Below are 26,222 nucleotides of genomic sequence, written 5' to 3' on the forward strand. Positions count from 1 at the left end.
AGAGCAAGTTTGGATCGAGTGGTGAGAATAGCAGCATAACAGGTAAAAGGGCCTCAGGAAGACCACCTAAGTGATGGAAAGACAGCTGATCTTCCACCTCCCAGGAGTGGACTCAGAGAATAACAGGACACAGTCCTAGCTAAAGGAGAAAAAGAAAAAGAATAATACATATTTGTATTATACATTATATCAGACACGGGACTATTCACCTTTTTCTTCTTCCTCTTCTTCCTCTTCTTCCTGGCTACATCCCGGCTTATTGTCCTTGTAGACTGCTGGGGTCAGCTCTCATCCTTCTGTTCTGGACAACGTCACCTAGGCCATGCCTTCGAATCATGTTATTTTTTTGCATCACCCATGAATTCTTTGGTCTTCCTCTAGATATTTTTCGAGGAAGATCCATTTCTATTGCCTGGTTAACTACATGATCGGGTTCTCTGCGTCCTATATGCCCATACCATCTCAATTGTTCTCAAATGTATGTCTGACACTGGATTATTCACCCTACGGATGAAATGTCAATATGAAAGAAAATGGAAGTCTGAGTATCCCAGGGTTTACGACCTGGCATTTGGCTGGGTTAAGCGATCACTTAATACACTTGTGTAACCTGATTACGATGGAAGGTAATGGGAGACCTTTGCATGTATGCAGGTTTAAAAATTATTGCAATATGGATGTTTCTAATGGGCAGAACGGTGAACGTTACAGACAAAAATAAAATAAAAATTACTTAAAGGTGGTATGGCCATATGGAGCAAAGGGAAACTTCGAAAACAATTTTTATAAAATAAAACTTAACAATCGAAATTTTGAATGTAATTAGCGAGTAGCCTTAATAAATCACCAGCAATACTGTCAAAATACAATGATTTGGTTTTAATCATATCAGCATCGGTGAAATGAAATGAAGTTTTCTTTATTCCCTAGAATTTTTACTCATGAATTATACGAGATTACAGTAACTTTAATCATACAGAGTAGGCCCACTTTAAGCCATAAAACTTGGAGCATAAGTAGGAAATAATAAATAGTGTTGCATAAGCCGTAGCTAGACGTTAGGTAATCTAAAAAAATGATACTGGGCAAGTGCACATATTTTTTTAGCAATCTACCCCGAATATACGTTATATGGAAAATATATTTTATAATATAGCAACACTCAAATTAGCTGTCAGTGTCATGTCGAAGGGTAAAATAGTTCTCTGCTAAAAGGAAATATTATCTAATGTAGTTCAAATTGCTTTTCACCACTCAATATATTTAGACTCACAGTTTCGAAATGATCATTACATGACCATGAAACGACATGTAAATTAACTTATATAACATGTTTTCTATATTTATCATTCGGTGACCTTAACATTAAAATTATGGCCGTTGTTTATTGTTTGGCGAACAAATTTTCCTATATTTTTCCTTTTCGGCAGACCCTTAAAGGGTCATGCTTCGTGAGTATATCGCGAATAAAAACTCTCTCCAACGAAAACCAATTAGATATTCAAAATGGACCCTCCGAACTGTATTCTAAGAAAATCGAACGAGGCGAGTTGGAGAAAGACGACCATCAAAGAAATGTGATAGCTAATTTGCAACATGTGTACGAGAAACTGCTGACATACTCCCCCGAAAAACCGAAAACCAGTATGTTTGATTTTTTCTCGTCTAAAAAAACAAAAGTTATTGCCCCGAAAGGATTATACATCCACGGCAGCGTCGGAGGAGGCAAAACAATGTTGATGGACCTTTTTTTCGATTGTGTTCAGGTAAATTAGTTTAATACTTCCTCTTCTTCTTTTCTTCTGCTTAGTGTAGGCCTTGTGGCCTGTTTTTAAGAGGGATAAGCCTCCTGCGATGTCGATTCCCAGCTGCTAATCCAACTCTTTGGTGATCTACCTTGGAGTTGGCCGTGCAGTGCAATGTGGGAGAGTCTGGATGGTTCCATTCTCCTCACATGCGCATACCATTGTCTCCTTCGTTGCCTTCCCCACCTAACGACATCTTCAATCTCGCATATTTCCCTTATCCTGGTGTTCTTTATTCTGTCATATAGACTCTTGCCAGATATGCTTCTTAGAGTCTTCATTTCTGACACTCTTAGTGCGTTTTTCTGACTACGGTATTCGCTTTCCTTTCGATCCCATACATCATGATGGGTCGCACACAAGTTTTCATGGTGTAGTGCTATTGGAAAATTAATCTAGCAGTGGTGATCAAAACACGCCGATACCTAAATAAATTTATAATTTTTGTAAAATATCTAAAAAATTCCCACTATTAGCACTAATAAGTGCACAGAATAGACTGAATAGACCATAGTGCTCATGGGGCCAGCTATACAAAATCAGAAAACAAACTCATTCATAATTGATTTTATACATAACACTATATTTTGTACATTAAAAGCATTGTTAACTTTTTGGTAATGTAATATAACACTCTCCTTATCATTCATCGTTTTAAGTGGTATTACACAAAGTACACAATGAATTTTTATTTTTAAATGGAATAACCCGCAAAGCGTCTCTTTTAGATGCTGCAGGTAGGATAGTAAGGATAGGGAAGGTGAATGTTAAAAATACATCACAAACATCAAGACCAATTGAAAATAAATCGTTCTTGAATTCATTTTGCAATTGGCGGGAATCGAACCCGCGACGCCCAGTTTTGCAGTCCACTTTCTACCCAACTACGCCACGGCGCCTGCCGGTAATGATAAGAAGAGTGTTAACAGAGAGTATAGACTGACATAAAGAGTAGTAAATGTTTACTAATTATTTAATTAAAATGTGACTTTGTTTTAAAATCACTATAAATATTTTATTTAAACTTAATTATAATGTCTACCGGTTTCGAAGCTAACCACTTATTTATCAAGACTTAAGCGATTAGCTTCAAAACCTATAATTAATTTATAATAAAATATTTGTACTGATTTTAAAACAAAGTTACATTTTAATCAACAAATGGAAAATCACAAAGTTAGTGCTTCAAATATAAATTATGTTTACTAATTCCTTTATGAAACTATTACTTTATAGACGCACTCAAAAAAGAGAGTTCACTTCAACGCCTTCATGTTGGATGTCCACTCTCGGATACACAGATTGAAGAAGACAGCCGCCATCGATGATATGAGTAAAAAGCCTTCAAGGTTTGATCCCATTCCTCCCGTAGCACAATCCATATTGGAAGAATGCTATCTTATGTGTTTTGATGAATTTCAGGTAAATATCACATTTTAAGTGTTTAGTTCGCTTGTAAGATGAAAGTTCATTTGAAAAATATATGAAAGTGAAGCGTAGAGTTGGCAAAATAAGAATGAAAACAGATGAAACGCGATCTCTCAGTGCGGCAAAACCATGTATGATAGATGTTTGAATGGTGATATAAGGAAGGAATGCAAGGCTAAGATAAGCATTGTCGATAAAATTAAGGTGCATTGAGATGGTTTGGCCATGTGGAACAATTGATTGAAGAAAGAACAGTTAAACAAATTTACGAGGCAAATTTTGTTGGAAATAAGTGCAGTATTTGACATTATAAAGTATGTCGAATACTTGGACGTGGTCAGGTCAGGAGTCGGAATAATCGGCGGGCATGTATGAGGAGATGCATGAATGTGAAAGAGGCAAAGATTGTTTGCAAAGACAGAGTGGCGTGACAATCCATTCTCTCCGCCTATTCCTGCGGGGAAGCGGCGTGGTGGTTAGTTAGTTTTTTTAATGTATTTTTTTAACCCTTACTGTGTTTATATGATGCAGTGTCCTATGCACCCGATGTTGCATAGGGCACTGCATCATATAAACACAGTGTTGATCTTGACCATTAACACATGAAGGAAAGGTGATCAGCCCTCCGCTTCAGAGAAAGAGAAAAATCACTTATATAATATTTATTTGAACCCCTCTGGCAATCCGACCTGGGACCTCCAGTACGGTAGCCAAGCATGCTGACCATTGCACTACAGAGGCGTTAGTTGATTAGTTAGTTTAAAATTTATTTTGCGAGTTTATACTGTAAAACTTTTTTGTATTGTTGCATTTAAACATTCTTTTATATTAAACGAATGCCAAAAAAGTTCGTTTTTTCCTATTTATTATCAGTTCTAATTTGAGGGTATTGCTTTCAGGTGACAGACATCGGTGATGCCATGATTCTGAAGAGGCTTTTCACCGAGCTATTCGACATAGGATGTGTAGTTGTCGCAACGAGCAACAGGGCACCTGATGACTTGTACAAAAATGGACTGCAGCGTTCAAATTTCGTGCCTTTTATACAAATTTTGAAAGATCATTGTGACGTCTTTCCGCTGAATTCCGGAATAGACTATCGTCGAAGAACAGCTGACAACAAACTGGGCGGGACCTATTATGTGTAAGATATCCTTTTTTTTCTTTATACCTACAATCATGTATCAAATGTTAAATCAAACACTGATTTTTTTAATCTACTAAGTTGTATTTTATTGTTAAAAACACATAAAAAATCAATTTTGTGACAATTGTTTCGCCGTTTCAACGAATGTCGTTTAAAAATGCCATTACATACTAGGCAAACAACTGTCACAAAATTTATTTTTAATGTGTTTTTAACAATTTAGTAGACTCAAACATTTAATACACAAATTAAAATGGAGTTCTACAAATTAAACGCAAAATCTTTAAATACCTCCAATCTTTTTGGGTAAAATGTGAGTTTTTCTTATCGTCATACGTTTTACGACAGTCTCGTATTATGATACATCGAAACAAGTCCCGTGGTCTAAGGTTAAGTGGTGTTACACAAAATGAAAGTTGAATGATAAGGAGGGATGATATTACCGTACCACAATGTTAGCAATGCTTTATTTTATTTTAATTTTATAATTTTTATATGGTTACATAAGTTTTTTTTGTAATTTTAATTCATTTTCTAAACTTTTTTACTTATAATTTTGAAATTAAACATTCAGTTTTCTCCAATAAAGAGACTGAGCTCTGATACTTGGAGAGGGACTTAGACTTATTAGTTATGGTTGTTAGTAATACAATTTATTTTAATTAAAATTGATTATTTATTTTTCATTTATTCCTTTCATAGAAACATATATAAAATTCATTTCATTTATTTTTTAGCATTTTAAAATGCAAAGTACACTTTTCAGAGTCAACATGGAAAATATCAATGATAATCCTGTGGATAAACTTTTTAAGTACCTGATATCGATGGAGAATGACGTAGTCCGACCGAGGGTGATCAATATTATGGGCAGGAATGTGGACTTCAAGAAAACCTGTGGTCAAATTTTGGACTCAACATTCTCCGAGTTATGCGAACGAGTAAGAGATTTGTAATAATAAAATAAAATCAATTTTATTCACTCATTGGTAGTAACTTTGTAGTAATATATATATCCATTTTTAATTCAGGTTTTACTTGGTAAATACAACTATTTCGTAAAATCTATTGTGACATGTGTTTTAATGCATTCCGCATCATTTTCTTCCTCTATTTTTATTTATTTTTTTACTTTTCTGGGAGTATGGAGGTAAATAAACGTCGGTGTGAATTTTCCTCAGGAGTATCGATGTTTTTTTTTTTTAAAATAAGAAAAATATTTGTGTTTTTATTATTTACACAAATACTTCAATTTCATACTTTTTCTGTGAGCCTAAGCGGCTCATTATTAGAAATAGGCTCATTATCAAATTGTGGTAGAGTGGGTTCGAACCGAGAAACTCTGACTTAAGAGTCTGCGACACTAACTACGGGACCACAACCCGACACACGACAATGAACGATGTTAATGAACGTCGAAGTCCGTCTGTTAGTTGGTATGATGTAACTTGTATGGCAATGACATCTGTTAATATTTGTCATAAAAGAAAACCTTATGATGGTGAGTTTTATTATTTTACATAACATCATAAAAAAATTAAAGTATAAAGAACCCACTCCCCAAAGAAAGTCGGACATCAATTATAGTACTCCCGGAAAGGTTAATTCTTTTATTTATTTTTTAACAGTGAGAATGTAGACAATAGGAAGGAGGCTTTAGTAATTGTCATGTTTTAAATTATGGGTTTATTTAAATGTTCCATTTCTTATGTGTAAAGGTGGAGACTGACCGGAGCATTTCGTCATAACATCGCTCGCAGTGAGCATCACCGAGCATTCAAAACTATGGATGGAGCGATCGGCTCGGTGTACTGACTGCCTGAATGCTCGCATCGTAACGTGTTACGTTACGACGAAATACTCCGGTCAGTCTCCACCTTAAAAGTCTCACGCATATTAATTTTTTCTTTCGGCTCATAGGCTTTGGGTTCCAGTGACTATCTGATGCTAGGCAGATCTTTCCATACGATCTTCATAAGGGACGTTCCACAGATAAAGGCCAAACTACCTTCCGGCAGACGATTCATAACATTGATCGACAACTTATATGATAATAAAACCAGAGTAAGTATGAATAAAGACAAAAGTACAGGTTTTTCACTTCAAATTGGACACCTTACAAATCGAATTGGATGTTTAACAAATCAAATAGGTTTTACAAAACAAATAGGACGTTTTATTATATTTTATAAAAAAAATATATTTATATGCATATTTTATTTGTTGTTTAACTTGCATTAACTTTGTGGTAAGACATGTTACAATGATTAAAGAAAACACTTGTTTTTTACCACTTGAGTTTTATTATAGACTACATGTTTCAGAAGTTAAACTTCCATAATTCAGGTCTGTATAATAACTAAAATATAAAATATAAAATTGTTCTATAAATAAGGAGAGGGGAAAGTAAGGGGAAGGGGTTAGTCAAGGGGTGGAGTTTGAAAACGAAGGAAAAATGGAAAGCAAAGATGAAGAATTTCAAAACAATTATTTTATTTAATAAATTATTATTAGAATTTAGGTTTTTTTGGATTCCTTATTTATAGAAATATTTTATATTTTAGTTATTATACAGACCTGAATGATGGAAGTTTAACTTCTGAAACATGTAGTCTATAATAAAACTCAAGTGGTAAAAAACAAGTGTTTTCTTTAATCATTATATATAGATTCATATTGGATGGCTTGACTCTGGCCAATGTCTGTACACGACAGATTCTTCAGTTATTTAAGCACGTTCCGCGTGGCAGTGTGGATAGCCTGGAATGACTGGTTGTGATTGGTACTCTGGAAGGGAAGAAAGGGAGAGAAAGATCCCCACACGATGGACCGATCAAGTTAAGGCAGCAGCAGGCACCTCGGTGGTTGGAACGCTATGTGCAGTCAAGGGATAACTGGAGAAGTCATTGCTTCCACAAGGGTCACAACTCTCAGTACTGAGGAATAAGACGGAGAAGAGATATTCATATTAGTGCTACATATACCATCAGTGTGAACACCTGCCCACATCTTATACTAAGACTAAGCAAGTATGTTAGTCATCCAGATAGCAAACCTGCGCGAAGCGCTGTCATAGTCTGTGCGCGTGTGAATACTTGAGTACTATGTGTACTCAAGTTTTCATACAAGATTTTTTAAAGAACGTCTAATTTGATTTGTAAGGCATCAAATTTGAAGTGAAAAACCTGTATTAAAAAAATATAAACATGTAAAGATGGAAGGCGTTGTTATTTTATGTAAATTTTTCACATGTTACTCTATTGCTCAATTATTTTCAGTTGGTCATGTCGTCGGAGGTACCCTTGACAGAATTATTTGTACAGGATGGCAAAGGTGATATCACTGACGATGGAAATGCTCGAATGCTCATGGATGATTTAGGGATTCATAAAAATTCTGTAAGTATTTTTTTTTGACATCTTCATGTGCCCTGTGAGGTCCCTCCAATGTTGGCGATCACTCTGGTAAAGGCTTGGCAGTCCTGCGCCATCCGAAGCAACTGCTCATAAAAGGGAGCTGCTAAATAGAAGCTTTCCCAATCCAACGATAGATGGCTCTAGTGAACTCACATGTAGTGTTATGAGATTGATGATATATGTAGGAGTTTCAAAAATTTGAGTAGTAATCATGAGAATGGGTGTGTAATGTAATCTATTTATTGTAACTGCAGACTGTTGGTAGAATTCCATATTGAATTGTTGAGTAATATATCCAAAATTAAACACGGTTAATGCATTAAATTCTACTTTATTTACATATATGATATGTGACGCGTTTCTTCTTATTGGGACATTATCAAACACTGACCTTATATAATAACAATAATTGCCATATGTACCCCTAGACCTAATAATAAAGTATATATCGGTAGTGTAAAGGCAAAGGGGTATATCTGTCAAATTTTTCATTTTCTAAGTTTTTTCGACAAAATGTCTAAAATAGTGTATTCCATAATCTGGCAAAAGAATAAAGCTGTAGTTGCAACACTTATTTAGTTTTCTTAAGATATGTACATATGAAAATACATAAAACAAATGAGTTATTTAATTTCACAAGTTTTTTTTGACTCTCCTGTAAAATTTGATCTGAGACAGATATACCCCTTTGCCTTTACACTACCGATATGTACCCCTAGACCTAATAAAAGCAATTATTGTTAGTATATAAGGCATTTTATGAATATCGTTGGTGTGTGATAATGTTCTAATAAGACAAAAGGCGTCGCATATCATATATCGCTCACTCCTTTCAAGAACGTCATAAATCAAAAAACTCGATTTTTCAGGAGAATGTTTTTAAAGTTTAAAAATATAATACAATGTATTAAAAATAAATATCAAGCCACTTACTGAACTTTTTACTGTGCAACAGATCTTTTTAAGTAAAACCTGAAGGTTGTTTCTCCATTTGAAAAATATTTAGTTAATTTAAAAAAATAATTAAACAATACCTTTTCTTCAAAATGCAAAAACAACACTTTCTGCCCTGAGGCGGGTAAATATTAAGTTAAAAATATGCCACTTCTGCTGGGATAAAGTAAATTTTTTGGGCATTCCGAAAACATGCACAACTGAAAATTGACAAATTTTGATTTATGACGTTCTTGAAAGGAGTGAGCGATATGTTATTTTTTGACATCTTATCAAAGATGAAGAAGAATATGGAAGTCTGGGCATTTACGGGGCTGACGACCGTCATCGGCTGGTTTAAATGATCACTTTACATTATTGACAACCACACTACTCAAATTCTTGGAAGTTCTTTATACATGAACCAATTTAGAAACCTTGTTCTTGAATCACTAGAACTTCACTAGAGACATCTATTGGTGAGATGTAAAGTAGCTCTTTATTAAGCAGAAACTCTTATATTAAAAAACATATTCTTCTTCATCTTTGATGAGATGTCAAAAAATAATATGAAAATAACTCCTGTAATTGGAGATAATCCAGATTTTGTGAACAAGTATTTGGACACACTCAAAATGTTATCATATATGTAAAAAAAGTAGAATCAATCCATGAACCGTGTTTAATTTCGGATATATTACCCAACAATGTAATGTAATCACTTAACCAGCCTATGACAGGTCACATCCCTGTAAATACCCAGACCTCCATATTCTTCATGTATGTCGAGATGTCAAAAAATGTATTCTATTACGTCTGATCCCATGAGAGGGGCCAACTTGGAATTGTTTAGTTTTACTGGCAAACACTTATTTGGTTTTAGAGGTATTTTTAATCTTTTAATAGTATAACAGGCTATGTCAATTTGATTCATCAATCTTTGTAAACCTTTTATGTTATCAGTTAGAATAGTAGTGTCATCAACTTATCAGTTGAACACATTGTTGTTGGGCAGTTTTTTCACGAAACCTGACCCAAAATATTCAATTTATTTATTTATAATTAACTTACACATTACAAACTGAAAATTTAAAGCGTATATATTAAAAATCGAAAATATGCAAGAATACTATTGCTGAAGGTGTAGAAGAATCCCGCTTCGGAAAACTCCTTCAGACACATGGAACAGATCAATATCCAATGAGATATTGTTCAACAAAGCGGTAGCTCTTCCTACAGGCATAACCATCGGCAAGTTGGTCCTGTGTATAGGAATGTGAAACAATCTATGATGACGCTGTCTTAGGTAACTATCGGGAACATACAGACCAATGCTCCGGATAATTTTAGGATTATCAATCACACCACGCAACAATCGAAAAAAATGCATAATCAAATACACATTCCTTCTAGTCTCTAAACTATTGTAGCCAAGCATACCCTGGAGAAACTGGGTCGGGTAGAGCCAAGGATAATAGCCGTACTCTCTCATGTAGAGATACCTCAGAAACTTCTTTTGGACTTTCTCTACCATAAGAGAGTATACAAATTAGGGTCGTGTACTAATCACAAGTAACCGCAAATCCAACTCCGATCTGTACAATGTTTTTTGGCATCTCGCGCTGTACCGAAAGTAAACAAAAAGAACGCTTTGAAAGCGTCTTCCGCTCTCTACCAACAGTATGTTTAAGACGCTTTTATTCGTTTCCCGCAAACAGTGTGTTAATATTAATCGTCTATATATTTTTCAGGAAAACGCTTCTGCCAGTATTTTTACAGGGGAAGAGGAAATATTCGCCTTTGACCGGTGTCTGTCCAGAATAATTGAAATGCAAACGCAAGAATACTGGAATAAATGGGAGACAAACAAATAATAATCAGACCAGACCTTCGATTTAATAAATAGAAAAGATTTAGAATTTCAATGCTTTAATTATTTTTGTCAGCTGCAGTTTGATTTTTAATTTTTGACCATATTTACAAAGACTATAGGTCCATTCCTTGACTCAAATTGATGGATTGTAAAGTACTTACATTGTCATTGACAATTGAAATTAATAGGAAACCGGTTTAGGTCCACATATAGACTCGCATTTAAAAAAAACACATCTCATGCGGAACCAATCTAGCGTATGTTTATGAGTGACATGGGCGTATTCGGCTCACATAACATATTAATCACGACAGCATATAAAACATCAAAATGTTTTTAATATTTCCGATAATAAAAGAAGATATATAAACACTCTCCAACAGTAGGTATTATGATGTTTTTTTTATGAATTACTTTCTCACATGTACTTAATAATTTTTAAATATATAGTGGAACCTCTCATAACAATAGTATTGACTAGTGAGAGGTTCCACTGTAAACTAAAAGTAATTATTCACTAATAATACATAATGTGTAATAGAAATCAATATTTTAAACCAAAGGTGGTACCTATGCTAAGATTGAACAGTCCCGAGTTATACTCTTATGATAAAGCTTTAACGAAAATTCAACATATCGCTCACTCCTTTCAAGAACGTAATAAATCAATAAACTTGATTTTTCAGGAGAACAGTTTAAAAATATAATACAATGTATTAAAAATAAATATCAAGCCACTTATTGCACTTTTTACTGTGCAACGGATCCTTTTAGGTAAAACCTGAAGGTTTTTTCTCCATTTGAAAAATATTTAGGATATTAAAAAAAATAATAAAACAATACCTTTTTTTCCAATTCTTCGTCCGCCTCCGTAGTGTAATGGTCAACATGCTCGCCTACCGTTCTGGAGGTCCCGGGTTCGATTCCCAGGGGGGTTTAATAAATATAAGTGATTTTTTCACTCTAATATTTATTCAATATTACACTGGACTGGTACCTGAAGTGGAGGGCTGATCACCTTTCCTTCATGTGTAATCGATCGAGATAACACTGCGTTTATATGAAGCAGTGCCCTATGCACCATGGGGGTGCGGTAAGGGATTTATTATTATAATTATTTATTCAAAATGTAAAAACAACACTTTCTGCCCTGTAGCTGGTAAATATTAAGATAAAAATATGCCGCTTTTGCTGGGATATAGTAAATTCCGAAAACATGCACAGTTGAAAATTGTTGATTTTTGATATGACGTTGTTGAAAGGAGTGAGCGATATATAAACACTTACCTAAAGTATTATGATGTTTTTTTTTATGATTTACTTTCTCACATGAACTTAATAATTTTTAAATATATAGTGGAACCTCTCTTAACAAGCATAACTTGCTCCAGAATCTCACTCGCTAAATGAAACATTTTTAGTTTTGACTAGATGCTCACAAGTGAATGTCGTGACAAAGGGACTTGCCCTTTCTCTATAACTCACTATGCGAAATGTCACTCGTTATGAGAGGTTCCACTGTTAACTAAAAGTAATTATACACTAATAATGTGTAGTAAAAATCAGTATTTTATACGAAGTGTGGTATTTTTGCTAAGAATGGGACAGTCCCGAGTTATACTCTTATGATAAAGCTTTAACGAAAATTCAACAGATGTCATTGTAAACCTTAAATATCGCAATATGATGCATATATATGCAAAAAACAGTCTCCTGATTAAAAAATTGGTCATTGTAATTGATCTCCCGCAAACCGCAATTAGCAGACCTCTATGATTCGCCTCCCGCATGAGATGTTTTTATTTTTAAAATACTGCGTACCATTTGACTATATTCACTAAAAATCTCAAAGGTTGTGTTTTCTTTTTCATCTTATATATCGTGGCTATACTGGCAAAAAACATTAACTCTAAAATCCCTGTTATTTAAAGCTTCTATGTATGAAACCCTTATCCGCACCCCAATGGTGCATAGGGCACTGCTTCATATAAACGCAGTGTTATCTTGATCGTTTACATATGAAGGAAAGGTGATCAGCCCTCCGCTTCATGTACCAGTCCAGGGTATTATTAAATAAATATTAGAGTGAAAAAATCACTTATATTTATTTGACCCCCCCTGGGAATCGAACCTGGGACCTCCAGAACGGTAGCCGAGCGTGCTGACCATTACACTACGGAGGCGGACAAAAAAGCTTTAAAGCTTCTAGCCTGAATAAAATACCCGCTATTGAACACAAAGTTGAATTTACTTTTAAAACCACATAAGATAAGTATATGACATTTCTGACTACTTACTGTATTTTGCCAGTTTATAGAACGTTGAAATTTTTGTAATATGCATCATTAAGTCAAAATTGCATATTTTCGAGTTAACGTTTTTTGCCAGTACACCCACAATATGTTCAATACTTTGGTGATCCATAAAATGTTGTGATTTGGAGTAGGATATAAAATTATGTACTTTTAAAAAAAAGTATTAAAATAATATGTTTTATTTTGTTAGGACTTTTTCTAGATTTACTTTGATTGTGATTATAATTTTACTTAAATTATATTTGGCTGTTTTTTTTTTTACAATGTTCTTTCTATTTTAATAAAATGTTTTATTTTTTTAAACAGTTTTTTTTTATTACCTCTTTGATGACCTTTATACTGAAAAATTACCATTTGAAACTTTTTAAAGGGATTCTTTGCTAGAAATAATAATCTGTAATTGACCAAAATTAAACAATAAATACTGGAAGTCCTGAAGAGGAGAAGGTGGACATGGTTGGGACATGTCCTTAGAATGCCCCTCATGTCTCTTCTTCCAACCCCAATAAGGCCGCTGATGACCATTCACCGACAATACTCAGCGGAACTTTGGGATGCCAGACTGACCTGGGAGGAAGCCAAGGAAATGGCGCGTGACAGAGTGACTTGGAGACGTCTCGTGTTAGCCATATGCTCCACCAAGGGAGCGAATATGGAAAAAGAGAAATAAACAATAAATTCTACAATTTACGTTTATTGAAATAAAAATATATAATTTATTCAAACAAAAATATTGTTAAATTTTAAAAGCACCATGGGTCCTATATTTTTTGCACCTCTTGCAATAATTTGTGGAATTAAAACGCGACCAGCAAAATAGGGCACTTTTGAGATTAATAAAACTTGGTTAATTTTGAAGGGAATTTTTTTAGTAATTGACTTTAAAATGTATCTTGGAGTTAACGTCAGTAGCAACGGTGATCTCTATGATGAGCTCTCGCTCCAACATAAACCGAGTTTTATTTTTTTCAAAAGTGCCTTGTTCCTCATGGTCACCTTGTACTAATATCATAAATTTTCACTGCGCAAACTTCACTTAATTAGTGAATGTGCGAATGCAGACTTGCCTACATACATAGCATCGTCTGCAAAGTTCATCACACGTAAAACTGGTAACTAAACACATTGTGACACTAGTAAATTAATATTTGATTCATTTTCTTAGTAAGAATTGGCTTTGTGTTTCGGTAAAAATTGAAAACCGTCGGGTACGGGTCCTACTAGCATCTCGCTCAGCTTGATCCAGTCTGCGCAGTTTGAAGAAGCCATGAGCGTTTCCAAATCATCTCTTCCTCTGTAATACGGCGGTCTCTCGTTGATGTGTTGTGGCGGTCGTTCCAGTAAGCCCACAGGGACGTAGCGATAAAGGAATGATAGCCATTCCAGAAGAAACCTACGCGTGTTTTCTACTCCTTTGTTATCTGATCCCCAATGCTCCAGGCCGTAATTTGTAAATTTCTTCAATATATCAAATCTCTCGGAGCTCCGGATGTCCCAAAGTTTTTGTTCCTTGATTTCTGTAAAGATCCACGGCTTGATGAGCGCCCCGCGGCCTATCATGACGCCGGATATGTGAGGGGCCGTTTCTAGAGAGTTTTTATAGTCCTCGTAAGACATGATGTCGCCGTTTCCGAATACGGGAATGGGGCTAGCGGCCTTGGCACATTTGTCGGCATATTCCCAGTCGGCAAACTTTGTGTAGCGCTGTTCCCTGGACCTCCCGTGGATAGTCATCATCGAAACACCCCAATCGGCAAACTTTGGGGCTAGGTTATGAGCGATCCTCGTGTCTTGGTACACTCCCGTGCGTGTCTTTATAGTGAAAGGTATTTTAAGTATTTTCGAAGCGCATTTTACGGACGTTTCTAAGCTGTTTGCTCTCAGAAGTAAGCCACAGCCTCCTCCTTTCTTATACACAAGATCTATCGGGCAGCCTAAATTTAAATCAATGAAATCCACGGTTATTTCTTGTTGCAGGAGCAAGGCGGCTTTTGATATTGCGTACGGATTGCTGCCGCATATTTGAACCCCGAAAACATCTTCAGATTCGTGGCGTTTCACCAGAGCCCACTCTTGCTTCATCCCTTTCAACAACGAATCGCACAGCGCCATCTCTCCGCACGTTATGTCCGCCCCGAACTCTTTACATATTCGCCTGTAGGGCAAATTGCCTAGGGTAGTTAACGGCGCTAAGTAAAGTTTGTTTTTCCAATCGATCTGTTTTTTCTCACACGCACGAAGAGGTATTGAATCTTCATCAGTAACAACACCGGATGTGCAAGTAGACATGTCTTTACCTTCAACATCCATTGCAATATCATTCCCATTCTTCAAAGTCGTTTCAGTCGAAGCTTTAGTAGATGATTTATCTTTTTTCATCTTGTTCACCATGTTCTCAGCGATCGACAAGTCATATTTCCGTTTCTGTAACTTCGATAGTACGTCAAATGAGACAGAATTCAATTTTATACCGTTCCATCTGGCTAACTTATCATTATCAACGATATTTTGACCTTCGGGGGATATGTGACTAGCGCCGTATCTGCATGACAATCCCCAAGGGCACTCGCCTTTAAGTTCGAAGACATAACAAGTTCCTCCGTTACAAGAAATATCGGGAGTTTTGATTTTCATAAATTCTAAAGGGTCGTGGATAAACTTGCAACCGGAGAAGGTGCAAGGCTTGGGGGAGCCGCCCACTGGAACGTTGATGATCGTAGGACAAGGGCGCAGCTCTAGCGCCTCCCGGACAGGTTTGGGTCGCCCTTTATTTTGTCCCCTGGCTTTCTGTTTCGTCTTGTGATCGGGATTTCCGGCGGCGCTGTCGTCTTCAGCCGATATCTTGATTTTCTTTTCGGGCGGGGCGTCTCCATCGTTAATTGAATCCTCTCGAACAACATCACCATTTTCTATCTGAGAATTGTCAGAAACTTTGGGGCCCAAAGCGCGATTGCGGTCGATAATAACATATTCTTGTTTGATTTCACATATCCCAGCTCCCGCCATTTCACTTTTTTTATGTTTGAACACCTTCAGTAAATGTGAATGTGTGATATTATAAACTAAAAATATCGCTTTTTATACAGTATCTACTCAATGAATTAGGGCCACCCATTATTTTTTTGAATACTCTGAAATCTTTTGGATTATTATATTTATTTTACATAAATACTTTAAGTTTTCTATTGACATCTAATATCATGTATATTACCTTCAATAATATGTAAAATATACCTGGATTATTTAAGCCTTTACAAAATTTAAAACCCTTTTTCTGAGAAAGGTCCCTAATTAGCACAGGTAGACAGATAGTTGAAAGTTCAAAAATTAGTCCTATCTTATTTATTAGTGAAGTTTCTTGAGTTCTGGTTATTGTTTTGTTCAGAGAGGTTATATAGTTATCGTGTCTTGTGAAAAAAACTTAATTTTTAATTTTAGTTCATAAAGTATAATTTTTTTTGTAAACACAAGTGTTTTTTTTGAAAAAGACAAAATGGGAAAAAGTAAAGACATTTCTGAGGAAAAAAAGTCTAGTGTTATAGTGCTACTGAAATTAGGAATACTATCTAATAGAGAAATTTCAAAAAAAGAAAACGTTTCTCATCAAACAGTGGACAGAATTTCAAAATCAATAAAAAATCAGTCACCCGCCTCCAGCAATCGGCGAAAGAACTGTCGTAGGATTAGAAAATCAACACCGAGGACTGATCGAAAAATCGTTCAAAGTGCGTTAAAAAACCGTAGTGCATCAGTTAAAACATTAAAAATAAAATTGGAAGAAGAGGGTATAAATATATCGGTATCAACACTGAGGCGACGTCTTTACGAAGTAAATCTGAAATGCAGGCGCCCTGTAAAAGTACCAAAATTGACACCACGAATGAAAGCGGATAGATTAAAATGGGCCAGGCTACATCGAAATTACTCGGTAGATGATTGGAAAAAGGTATTTATTTAAATTGAATTTTCAACATATCATTTTAGTAAATAAACTTATATATTTGAATTAAACTTAAATTTTCATTATTTTTCAGGTCATCTTTAGTGATGAGTGCCGGTTAGAAGCCGTGACAGAGAGCCGTCGATTCGTCAGGAGAGCACCAATGGAACGTTACAATGAGGCCTGTGTGGTAAAAGTTATCAAACACCCCCCTGCAACAATGATATGGTCATGTATTATTAACAATTTACCTGGGCCGTTGTTTTTCGTGGAAGGAACAATGAACCAAAATTCCTATAAGCAGGTCCTCGAACGAATTTTATTGCCCTTCTACCATACACTCGACCCAACAGAAGGTCCATACACCTTCATGCAGGATGGGGCACCTTGCCACCGGGCTAAATCAATAATAAAAATTTTGTCTAACAAAAATCTGCCTTTGCTCCCCTGGCCTGGAAATTCTCCGGACCTTAATCCTATAGAAAACGTATGGAGCATGTTAAAAAATAAGGTTTACTCATTTACAAATCCGACAGTAGACTGTCAAAAAAAAAATATTCAAAAAAATTGGTCAGAAGACGAAGAAATAAAAAACATAATAAAACAGTGCATTTTAAGTATGCCAAAAAGAATTGAGGCAGTTATTTCTGCCAAAGGTGGAAATACTAAATACTAACTATATTTATATGAAAATATATGCATAATTTAAGCGTAATAAAGTGTTCATGTGTAAATAAAATTCAATGTTGTTTTATTTAAGGTTTTCTCTGAGTTATTCCTGTTTGAATTGAGAAATTGCGTGAAATTCTGCGTGGCCCTAATTCATTGAGTAGATACTGTATGTTGTTATTATTATTATTGCGGCATTTCATAACCTCAAATTCAAACGAGTCAAAAAGAGAGGAATGGTCTAATAATCCATAGATTAGAAAACGTTCGTAAAATCAACTCGAGCAAGTGGCACTAATCAATTGCAGGTACGGTTTTTCATGACACAAAATAAGGCTATGAAAAATAGAATAATAAAAGTATTCGATCAATAAAAGCTGGAGAAAATATTCGAAAATATGCCAGTAAGGGGAATATACATACAAAAAATATAAATCACGGCTAAAAAGCTTGATAAAAAGCTTGACTGGATGAACGAGATCAAAATCTCAATGATTATTGAAAAAGTGTATTTTTAAGAAAGGTTTGACCACTTCCATAGTGTTTCTCAGATTTTATTGTTGTATTATGCACCGGTTTGTACTTTAAATATTTTACGATTTTCATCAAATCAAATCACTCTTCGATTACTTGACAAACGCTGAAAGTATTTAAAATATTTTTGTATTTGCGCAGATAGAAATAATATTATAAAAGTAATTTTTGTTCTTCTACAAACGTATGTGGGCTTCAAAAAAACTGAGCTGAAGGAATATCGTAGTTTTTTGTTTTTGTTTTTTGTTTTTTGTTTGATCAATAATAGACACAATGACGTCCCCAAAAATTGTAAATACAAATAAGATTGTCACGGGGAAATAAAATACTTTTGAAGTTTGGACTTTGCGATAGCTTCACGTCAAACAAACTCGGAACCGTGGAAACAAAACAAATGAAGAATGAACGCTGCTCTGAACATTCAACATTGACATTTATCTTATTCAACCGTGTCATAATATTGATAACAATTTTGACTGATAATACTAGATAATGTTACGAATACGTTTTACAAATTAGTTTGTGGATTTTTTTTATACTATTGTGATAACATTCCGTATTAATGTATTTTTTTAATAAACTTGGTTGTAACCATTAAGTACAATATTAATTTTAAACATTGTATTATTAGTTTACTGTTCTCATCACGTTTTAATTTCACAAAGTATATTTTTCTTCATCTCCCATAAAAAAGGAAAAAAAATTCTAAAGATGGTTAAATCAGATCACGCTACACTTACCTATGGTGAGTAACTCCATGAGCTATCCTTTGAATTAAAATTGCGATAATTTAGGGAGATAAATATGAACCATCAAGTTCTAAGGTAATAAAGTAACTTATAGTGTCGGGCTGTGGTCCCGTGGTTAGTGTCGCGGACTTTCAAGTCAGAGTTTCTCAGTTCGAACCCACTCTACCACAATTTGATACCTATTACTAATAATGAGCCGCTTAGGCTCACAGAAATAGTATGGAATTGAAATATTTGTGTAAATAATAAAAACACAAATATTTCTCTTAAATTTCTTTTTTTTTAAATCATCACGCCGCTTCCGCAGGGGTAGGCAGAGAGAATAGAATGCCACACCACTAGGTTGTTGCTAATATTCTCTGCATCTTCCGCATTAATGCATCTCCTCATATATGCCCACCGATTCAATTGCCTCTACCGTGCTATTGATATCAGTTACAGCCAGGCTTCCACGAATTTGTGAACTCTTTATTTTGTCTCTAAGGGACACTCCAGCTGACCATCTTAGCATTGGCATTTCAGCAGTTTCTAGTTGCCTAGAGTAGGTGTTATACATCGTCCAGCTTTCAGAGCTATAGAGAAGTGCGGGTCTGACAATTGTTTGGTAGACTTTTCCCTTAAGCTTGGCTTGCATTTTTAGGTCACAAAGAACTCCAGTCAACACTCCACAAGGAACTTCATCTACCCCACAATAATTCCCCACAGCCTCCATATTTATGTATTAATGACCCTAGATATTAAAAGGAGTCACAGTTCGGCATTGTTTCTCCATTTAACTATATTAATTAAGGGGATGGCATCATACAGATGCTCCATCTAGAGGTAAAAAATATAAATACAATTTAAACTGTATAAGTTTATAATTTTAACCTGTAGATGGAAGCATCTGTACTTTCCGAAACTAGTTTTTTTTTCTTTTTTTTAAAAACATTTATTTGCTAGCTAAATACATACATGAACTAATTTATTATTAGATTAAAACCAATATTTTTAGCTTTTCCACTTTTTTATTTGACCAGCGACCGGGTTTCGTCGTTACCGACATCATCAGACTGGTGTCGGTAACGACGAAACCCGGTCGCTGGTCAAATAAAAAAGTGGAAAAGCTAAAAATATTGGTTTTAATCTAATAATAAATTAAAAATGCAATTCCATCACGAAGTGTCAGTGGATAATATAAATCTATTAAAAAAACATACATGAACTGTATACATTCATTTAAAAATTTATAAACGTATTTATCTTTTTTTGCTGTTGCAGAAACCGACCAAGCCACCTTGTGTGTCTTGTCGGTGGAGTTCTTTTTTACATGCTTTTTTTATTGTTTTTTTTTTATCTATTTGAACATAATATACTCACAAATAAAGGAAGAAATTTTTTTTTAAATAAAACTATTTCACAATTTTCATGGAAGTAACTCTTGATCATTTACCCATTCCTTTATTTTGCCTTTGTTCCATATTTTATTAAGAGCTCTTACCTCCGTCGGCAACAAATTAAAAATGTCTAGAACGATATATTGAAGTGTTCTACTCCCATATTGATTGTTAATCCTTGGGACCATCAAACCTTCATTGTTCATTATATTTTTTCAGATGCCAAATGGATTGAGAATGTCAGCATCAACTTACACTGCGTCAATAGCGCCGTCAGTGAGATGCTTGCGAGTTATAATATTGTAGATAAAAAAAATCGTGCCGCTTGGCTCCTGAAGGCCGTGACGTGCATCGATCTGACCACCTTGGCTGGAGATGACACCAAGTGCAATGTCCGCAGGCTCTGTTACAAGGTTGATTGGAATATTATCTATATACAGTGAAATCTCTATCTATCGTTTCTAAAGGGACCTATTAACCTTTTAAACGCGTTAACTTTGTTCCTAAGAGACGCTCGTGCGCGGCTGTATTTTGCCGTTTTTTAAATGATTACTTTTATCATGTATTTAGTTATGAAACGATTTATTTTCCTAAACAAAAACATTCAATGGGATTCATTGTGCCTTTTTGGTACTCTATAATACACGTGTGTCACATTATTCTTGAAATATATCGTAATATAAACAAATTAGATCGTAACATAAATAAATCAAAGCACGCATCGTGTGTCACTCTTACCCACTGGCGATGCGTAGCGTCGAGAGTGAGACAGATATAGGGCATGATTATGGTGCGGACTAATTACCGACCGCAAGAAAAATCAGGGCTCTGTTGTTTTATTTATCCTTGTGATGTTACAAATTATTAGTCAGATATTTCAACAGATGTCATAAGGCCGAGGATTGACGTATTATTTTATCCAAAGTTCCACACCATGAAAAAATCCATGAGGTTCGAAACTTGGAGCAAAGTGAAAACACAAACGCTTATGTCAGCCGCGTATGGGGCATGTCTTGTTAAAACACATACGCTTATGCGAGCCGCGTGGATCCGGTTAAAATAAACCATGAATGCGGGATTAAGAAGTCAATACACAAGAAGATACAATCGAGTAAAGATACCGTACTTTCAATCTGCATAACAATGGTTAGGTTAAAATTCTAAGCAGAATACAAATTTCAGATGCAAATAAATGTATAAATTTAAACAGAACCAAAAAAATATTAAAGTTTCTTGCATTCTAATTAATTTTTGATGGACATTTGTCTTTGACTGTTTTATTTCCATAAATCAATAGTATATTTTGGGCTTTGCAAATATTATTTTGGCATCAGTTATTGAATGTGCGTAGTATAAAGCTTTTAAATTTTAAAAGAGTGTGCATGCTTCTGAAAATAAAAGTACAGGCAGCGGCTCCTCTTCATCAATATCGACCTCTGCTGTATCTGTCAACCTTAAGTAACACAAGCTTTATACAGTTTCTATACCACACGTTGGAATATTGTCGTCAATTGTAACAAAATTGAGAAGAATGCAAAAAAAAAACAGACAAAATATGTCAAATGTGCGGCGTGATTCAAACGATGAATGCGGTAAAATGGTAGATAGAAACGATCGATGCGATCTATCTTGTATGAAAAGAATTCGGGATAGAAGAATTAAACGACACATCCGGGAAAACGATTATTCGAGGAACGATAGATAGAGATTTCACTGTACATATATATTTAAATGTCCCGTCTGTTTGTCTGTTTGTACTTGATGCATTGCTTTATTATTGCATTGGTGTTAGTGCTGCGGATTCTTAAGTCAGAGTTTCTCGGTTCGAACCCACTCTACCACAATTTGAAATCTAATAAAAAGCCGCTTAGGCTCACAGAAATAGTATGAAATTGAAATATTTGTGTAAATAATAAAAACACAAATATTTATCTTTTAAAAAAAAAATATATATAAATATTTATTTACAAACATAACATTTTTATTCAAGGCAGCTTCACCTCTTCCCTTGGATTGTTGCAAACAGCTTTTGGGTTTAGAGGAAGACAGCTTATCAACTCTTACGACAGGCGCCGTGTGTGTGTATCCGTCAAGAGTAGCGGATGCTGCCGAGGCTATCAACTCTATGGGTCTGAAAATCCCGATAGCTGCAGGTAAATTATTCTGGTTTTTAACTTTATAAAATATAACTAAAACTTTGTTTTTAACCACTTTTATTTTTAGTACTTATTTTTCTAACTGGTTTCGACAAGCACATTGTCATCTTCAGGGATGCATAAGTACTAAACATAAAACTGCGAAATATTCATAGGTGAGTAAGCGAGATAAAAGAGTGAGTAATAAAGTGAGGTTTGAAGTGAGAGGGGATAAGGCGGTGGAGTTTTTTTTATCATTATTTCTAGGAATAGCAAAAATATTAACATATTTGTTTGCGGGAAACACTTAAAAGCGCATTTTACATACTGTTAGTAGAAAGCAGGAGATGAAGTGTTCTATTTGCTTACTTTCGTAAGAGCGCGAGAGATACCAAAAACATTGTACATTTGGACATTGGGTTTGTGGTTACTTGTGATTATGTAGTATACTGGGGGTCGGGCAGTAGACTGCCCGAGTATAGTTAGGGTCGAAATTGATGAAAAAACCGCCCGAAAACAATGTGTTAATAATAAAGCTATTACTTTAATTCAATTGGTATTTAAATTTTATTTAAATGATCTTTTAATCTCAAAATGACCAAATTATGTGATAAGTTAATTTTTATACCATTAAAATTAAAAGAATGATTATCATTTAATATCCTAAGTGAATTTTGATAAATTATTGTTATTTAGGCATCTCATGTGTTCTTCTGTTCTAACATTAAAATTACGTTTTGTCTTACCAATATTGAATGCTTAACAATCGTAACAAGAAAGGTTGGAGAAAAGTACCAAAAGTAAATGTGGTTAATAACACATTTTTAGGTTTATTTTATAAAGTTTTACAAAGTAAATGTTTTTAATATTAAAATTATTTTGCGTTTCAGTGGCTACTGGATTTCCCACAGGACAATATTGTCTGGAAACGCGACTTGAAGAAATCCAATTCGCTACACGTAGCGGTGCCAGCGAAATTGACGTCGTGATAGATCGCAGCTTAGTATTGACTGGAAATTGGCAGCTGCTCTTCGATGAGCTTGTCCAGATGAGGAAGGCGTGCGGAGACGCCCATATGAAGGTGATCTTGGCCATCGGAGAACTTGGTACCATGACCAATGTAAGTTTCCTTCTCTTCTTTACTTACTTATAACCATCATTCGCACCCAATGGTGCATAGATAAAACCATTATCTGCACCCCAATGATGCATAGGGCACTGCGTCATATAAACGCAGTGTTATCTTGATCGTTTACACATGAAGGAAAGGTGATCAGCCCTCTGCTTCAGTTACCAGTTCAGGGTAATAATATTAAATTAATATTACAGTGAAAAAATCACTCACCCAAGGTGCACCCATATGCACCCAATGGTGCATATATATATATATATATATATATATATATATATATATATATATATATATATATATATATATATATATATATATATATATATATATATATATATTTCTATGCAATGAATAATTTTATATTGTATCAATAAAAAAAGAGGTGAAAACAAAGTTAATTAATTTTAAAATGATATTATAAAGTATCTGCGGAAAACATTCAAGAAAATATGGATGGATATTACCACAAAGTGACTGCCAGATAAATGAATGAAAATATTTGATTGCAATTTGATTTTAGTTTTTCTATAATTGTATTTGGTATGAATATTTAGTTGTTGTATGTTTTTGTTCTTCAGGTTTACAAAGCCGCAATGTTAGCAATGTTTGCCGGCTGTGATTTTATCAAAACGTCAACGGGAAAAGAGGGTGTCAACGCTACTCTGGCTGTTGGACTAGTGATGTGCCGAGCCATCACAGAATTTTATCACCTAACCGGGAAAAAGGTATTAACATACTTATGATGGAAAAAGTATATGCCCGTTCGGTCAATTGATGCTTAAGGACGGGGAGTGTATATTAAGTCAGAAAAGAAGGAATATATGAATTCAGAAGAATGTGCGACAAAACGATGTATGATAGATGTTCGAATCGTGAAATAAGGAAGGAATGCACAGCTGAGACAAGAATTATTGATAAAATTAAGAAAGGTGTGTTAAGATGGTTTGGACATGTAGAACGAATGAGTGAGGAAAGGTAAAAAAAAATTATGAGGCGAATGTAATTGGAAAAAAGAGCAGAGGAAGACCGAGAAAAACTCGGCACGATCAGGTATGCCAAATACTTGAAAGCGATCAGGTTAGGAGTCGAAGCAATCGGCGGGTGTGTATGAGGAAATACATGAACCTGGAAGAGGCGAGGAATGTTTGCAAAGACAGAATGGTGTGGCGTTCTATTCTCTCTGCCTATCCCTGCGGGGAAGCGGCGTGATGGTTAGTTAATTAGTTACTATGAATATTATATACCAATCTCTTTGTTAAGGTCTTAGCTATGCCGGGTCGTAAGCCCTGGGATGCTCAGACCTCCATCTTCTTTCATATAAGAAAGAGATATATATTTCATCTTAAATCGAGTCACCAGGAGAGTATCATATTGATATATCGCTCACTCCTTTCAACACTGTCATATCGCTCACTCCTTTCAAGAACGTCATAAATCAAAATACTTGATTTTTCAGGAGAATGTTTATAAAGTTTAAAAATATAACACAATGTATTGAAAATAAATATCAAGCCACTTATTGAACTTTTTACTGTGCAACAAAACTTTTTAGGTAAAACCTGACCGTTTTTACTCCATTTAAAAAACATTCAGTATATTTAAAAAAAAACAGTTAAACAATACCCTTTCTTTAAAATGCAAAAAAAACAATTTCTGCCCTGTAGCGGGTAAATATTAAGTTAAAAATATGCTGCTTTTGCTGGGATATAGTACATTTTCTGGGCACTCCGAAAACATGCACAACTGAAAATTGTCAATTTTTTATATATGACGTTGTAGAAAGGAGTGAGCGATATCATCCTTAGTGTGAATAATCGAGTGTCTGATGATAAATAATTAAACAAATGAAAATAATACTCTTTTCTTCTTCTTCTTTTTTACCCTAGATTGGCCTGAAGCCCGCGGGTGGACTGAGGACGTGCCAGGACGCCATCAACTGGCTCATCCTCGTCAAAACCCAACTGGGAGACGAGTGGCTCACCCCGGAGCTGTTCCGGATCGGCGCGTCGGGTCTGCTTGGCGATATCGAGAAATGGTTCTACCAATCCGCTAATAATGCCGTGTGCGAAAGTGCCAAATTTTCTTTCATCTGATGAAAGCAAATTTGAAAGATGATTTTCAATGATTGTGATTGTTGAAATTATTTTTGTTACATTTTATAAAATGATTTTATTATGCATATTCATATATTTTTTATAACCCTTTTATGGATGAGTTTTTTTTTAATAAAAAGGAAAATATTTGTCTGTTTTTACTATTCAAAAAAATACTTCAATTTCATACTATTTCTGTGAGCCTAAGCGGATCATTATTAGAAATAGGCAATAGGCTTTTTTTTATATACAAAAAAGGTCCCGGAACTCACTTCGCTCACTCCTTTCAAGAACGTCATAAATCAAAAATTGTAAATTTTCAGTTGTGCATGTTTTCGGAATGCCCAGAAAATGTACTATATCCCAGCAAAAGCGGCATATTTTTAACTTAATGTTTAACCGCTACAGGGCAGAAAGTGTTGTTTTTGCATTTTGAAGAAAAGGCATTGTTTAATTATTTTTTTCAAAAAACTAAATATTTTTCAAATGGAGAAAGAAACTTCAGATTTTACCTAAAAAGATCTGTTGCACAGTAAAAAGTTCAGTAAGTGGCTTGATATTTATTTTTAATACATTGTATTATATTCTTAAACTTTAAAAACGTTCTCCTGAAAAATCAAGTATTTTGATTTATGACGTTCTTGAAAGGAGTGAGCGACTTGTCAAGCTTTTTACAA

At 34.8% G+C, this 26,222-nt stretch overlaps 3 protein-coding genes across 3 annotated transcripts; 2 read left to right on the plus strand and 1 right to left on the minus strand.

Annotated features, from left to right (window-relative positions):
- Positions 1–1,157: 1,157 nt before the first annotated feature.
- Positions 1,158–11,439, plus strand: LOC148313380 (putative ATPase N2B). Its single transcript, XM_088263513.1, has 7 exons — positions 1,158–1,766; positions 3,042–3,227; positions 4,133–4,377; positions 5,147–5,321; positions 6,301–6,444; positions 7,659–7,778; positions 10,481–11,439. Exons 1-7 carry the CDS (start codon positions 1,374–1,376, stop codon positions 10,601–10,603), a joined length of 1,386 nt encoding a protein of 461 aa, XP_088119639.1. The 5' UTR covers positions 1,158–1,373; the 3' UTR covers positions 10,604–11,439.
- A 2,005-nt stretch (positions 11,440–13,444) lies between these two features.
- On the minus strand, positions 13,445–15,994 carry Dus3 (Dihydrouridine synthase 3). The gene has a single exon (XM_088263704.1). It carries the CDS (start codon positions 15,921–15,923, stop codon positions 14,079–14,081), a length of 1,845 nt encoding a protein of 614 aa, XP_088119830.1. The 5' UTR covers positions 15,924–15,994; the 3' UTR covers positions 13,445–14,078.
- A 2,502-nt stretch (positions 15,995–18,496) lies between these two features.
- On the plus strand, positions 18,497–25,694 carry Dera (deoxyribose-phosphate aldolase). The gene is made up of 6 exons (XM_088263525.1): positions 18,497–18,805; positions 20,405–20,598; positions 22,176–22,338; positions 23,211–23,440; positions 24,031–24,177; positions 25,339–25,694. Exons 1-6 carry the CDS (start codon positions 18,772–18,774, stop codon positions 25,543–25,545), a joined length of 975 nt encoding a protein of 324 aa, XP_088119651.1. The 5' UTR covers positions 18,497–18,771; the 3' UTR covers positions 25,546–25,694.
- Positions 25,695–26,222: the final 528 nt, after the last annotated feature.

This window comes from Brachycentrus maculatus, unplaced genomic scaffold (genome assembly GCF_059751285.1).
Source record: "Brachycentrus maculatus isolate JH-2025_06_01 unplaced genomic scaffold, ASM5975128v1 h1tg000013l, whole genome shotgun sequence".
NCBI classification, from domain to species: Eukaryota; Metazoa; Arthropoda; class Insecta; order Trichoptera; family Brachycentridae; genus Brachycentrus; species Brachycentrus maculatus.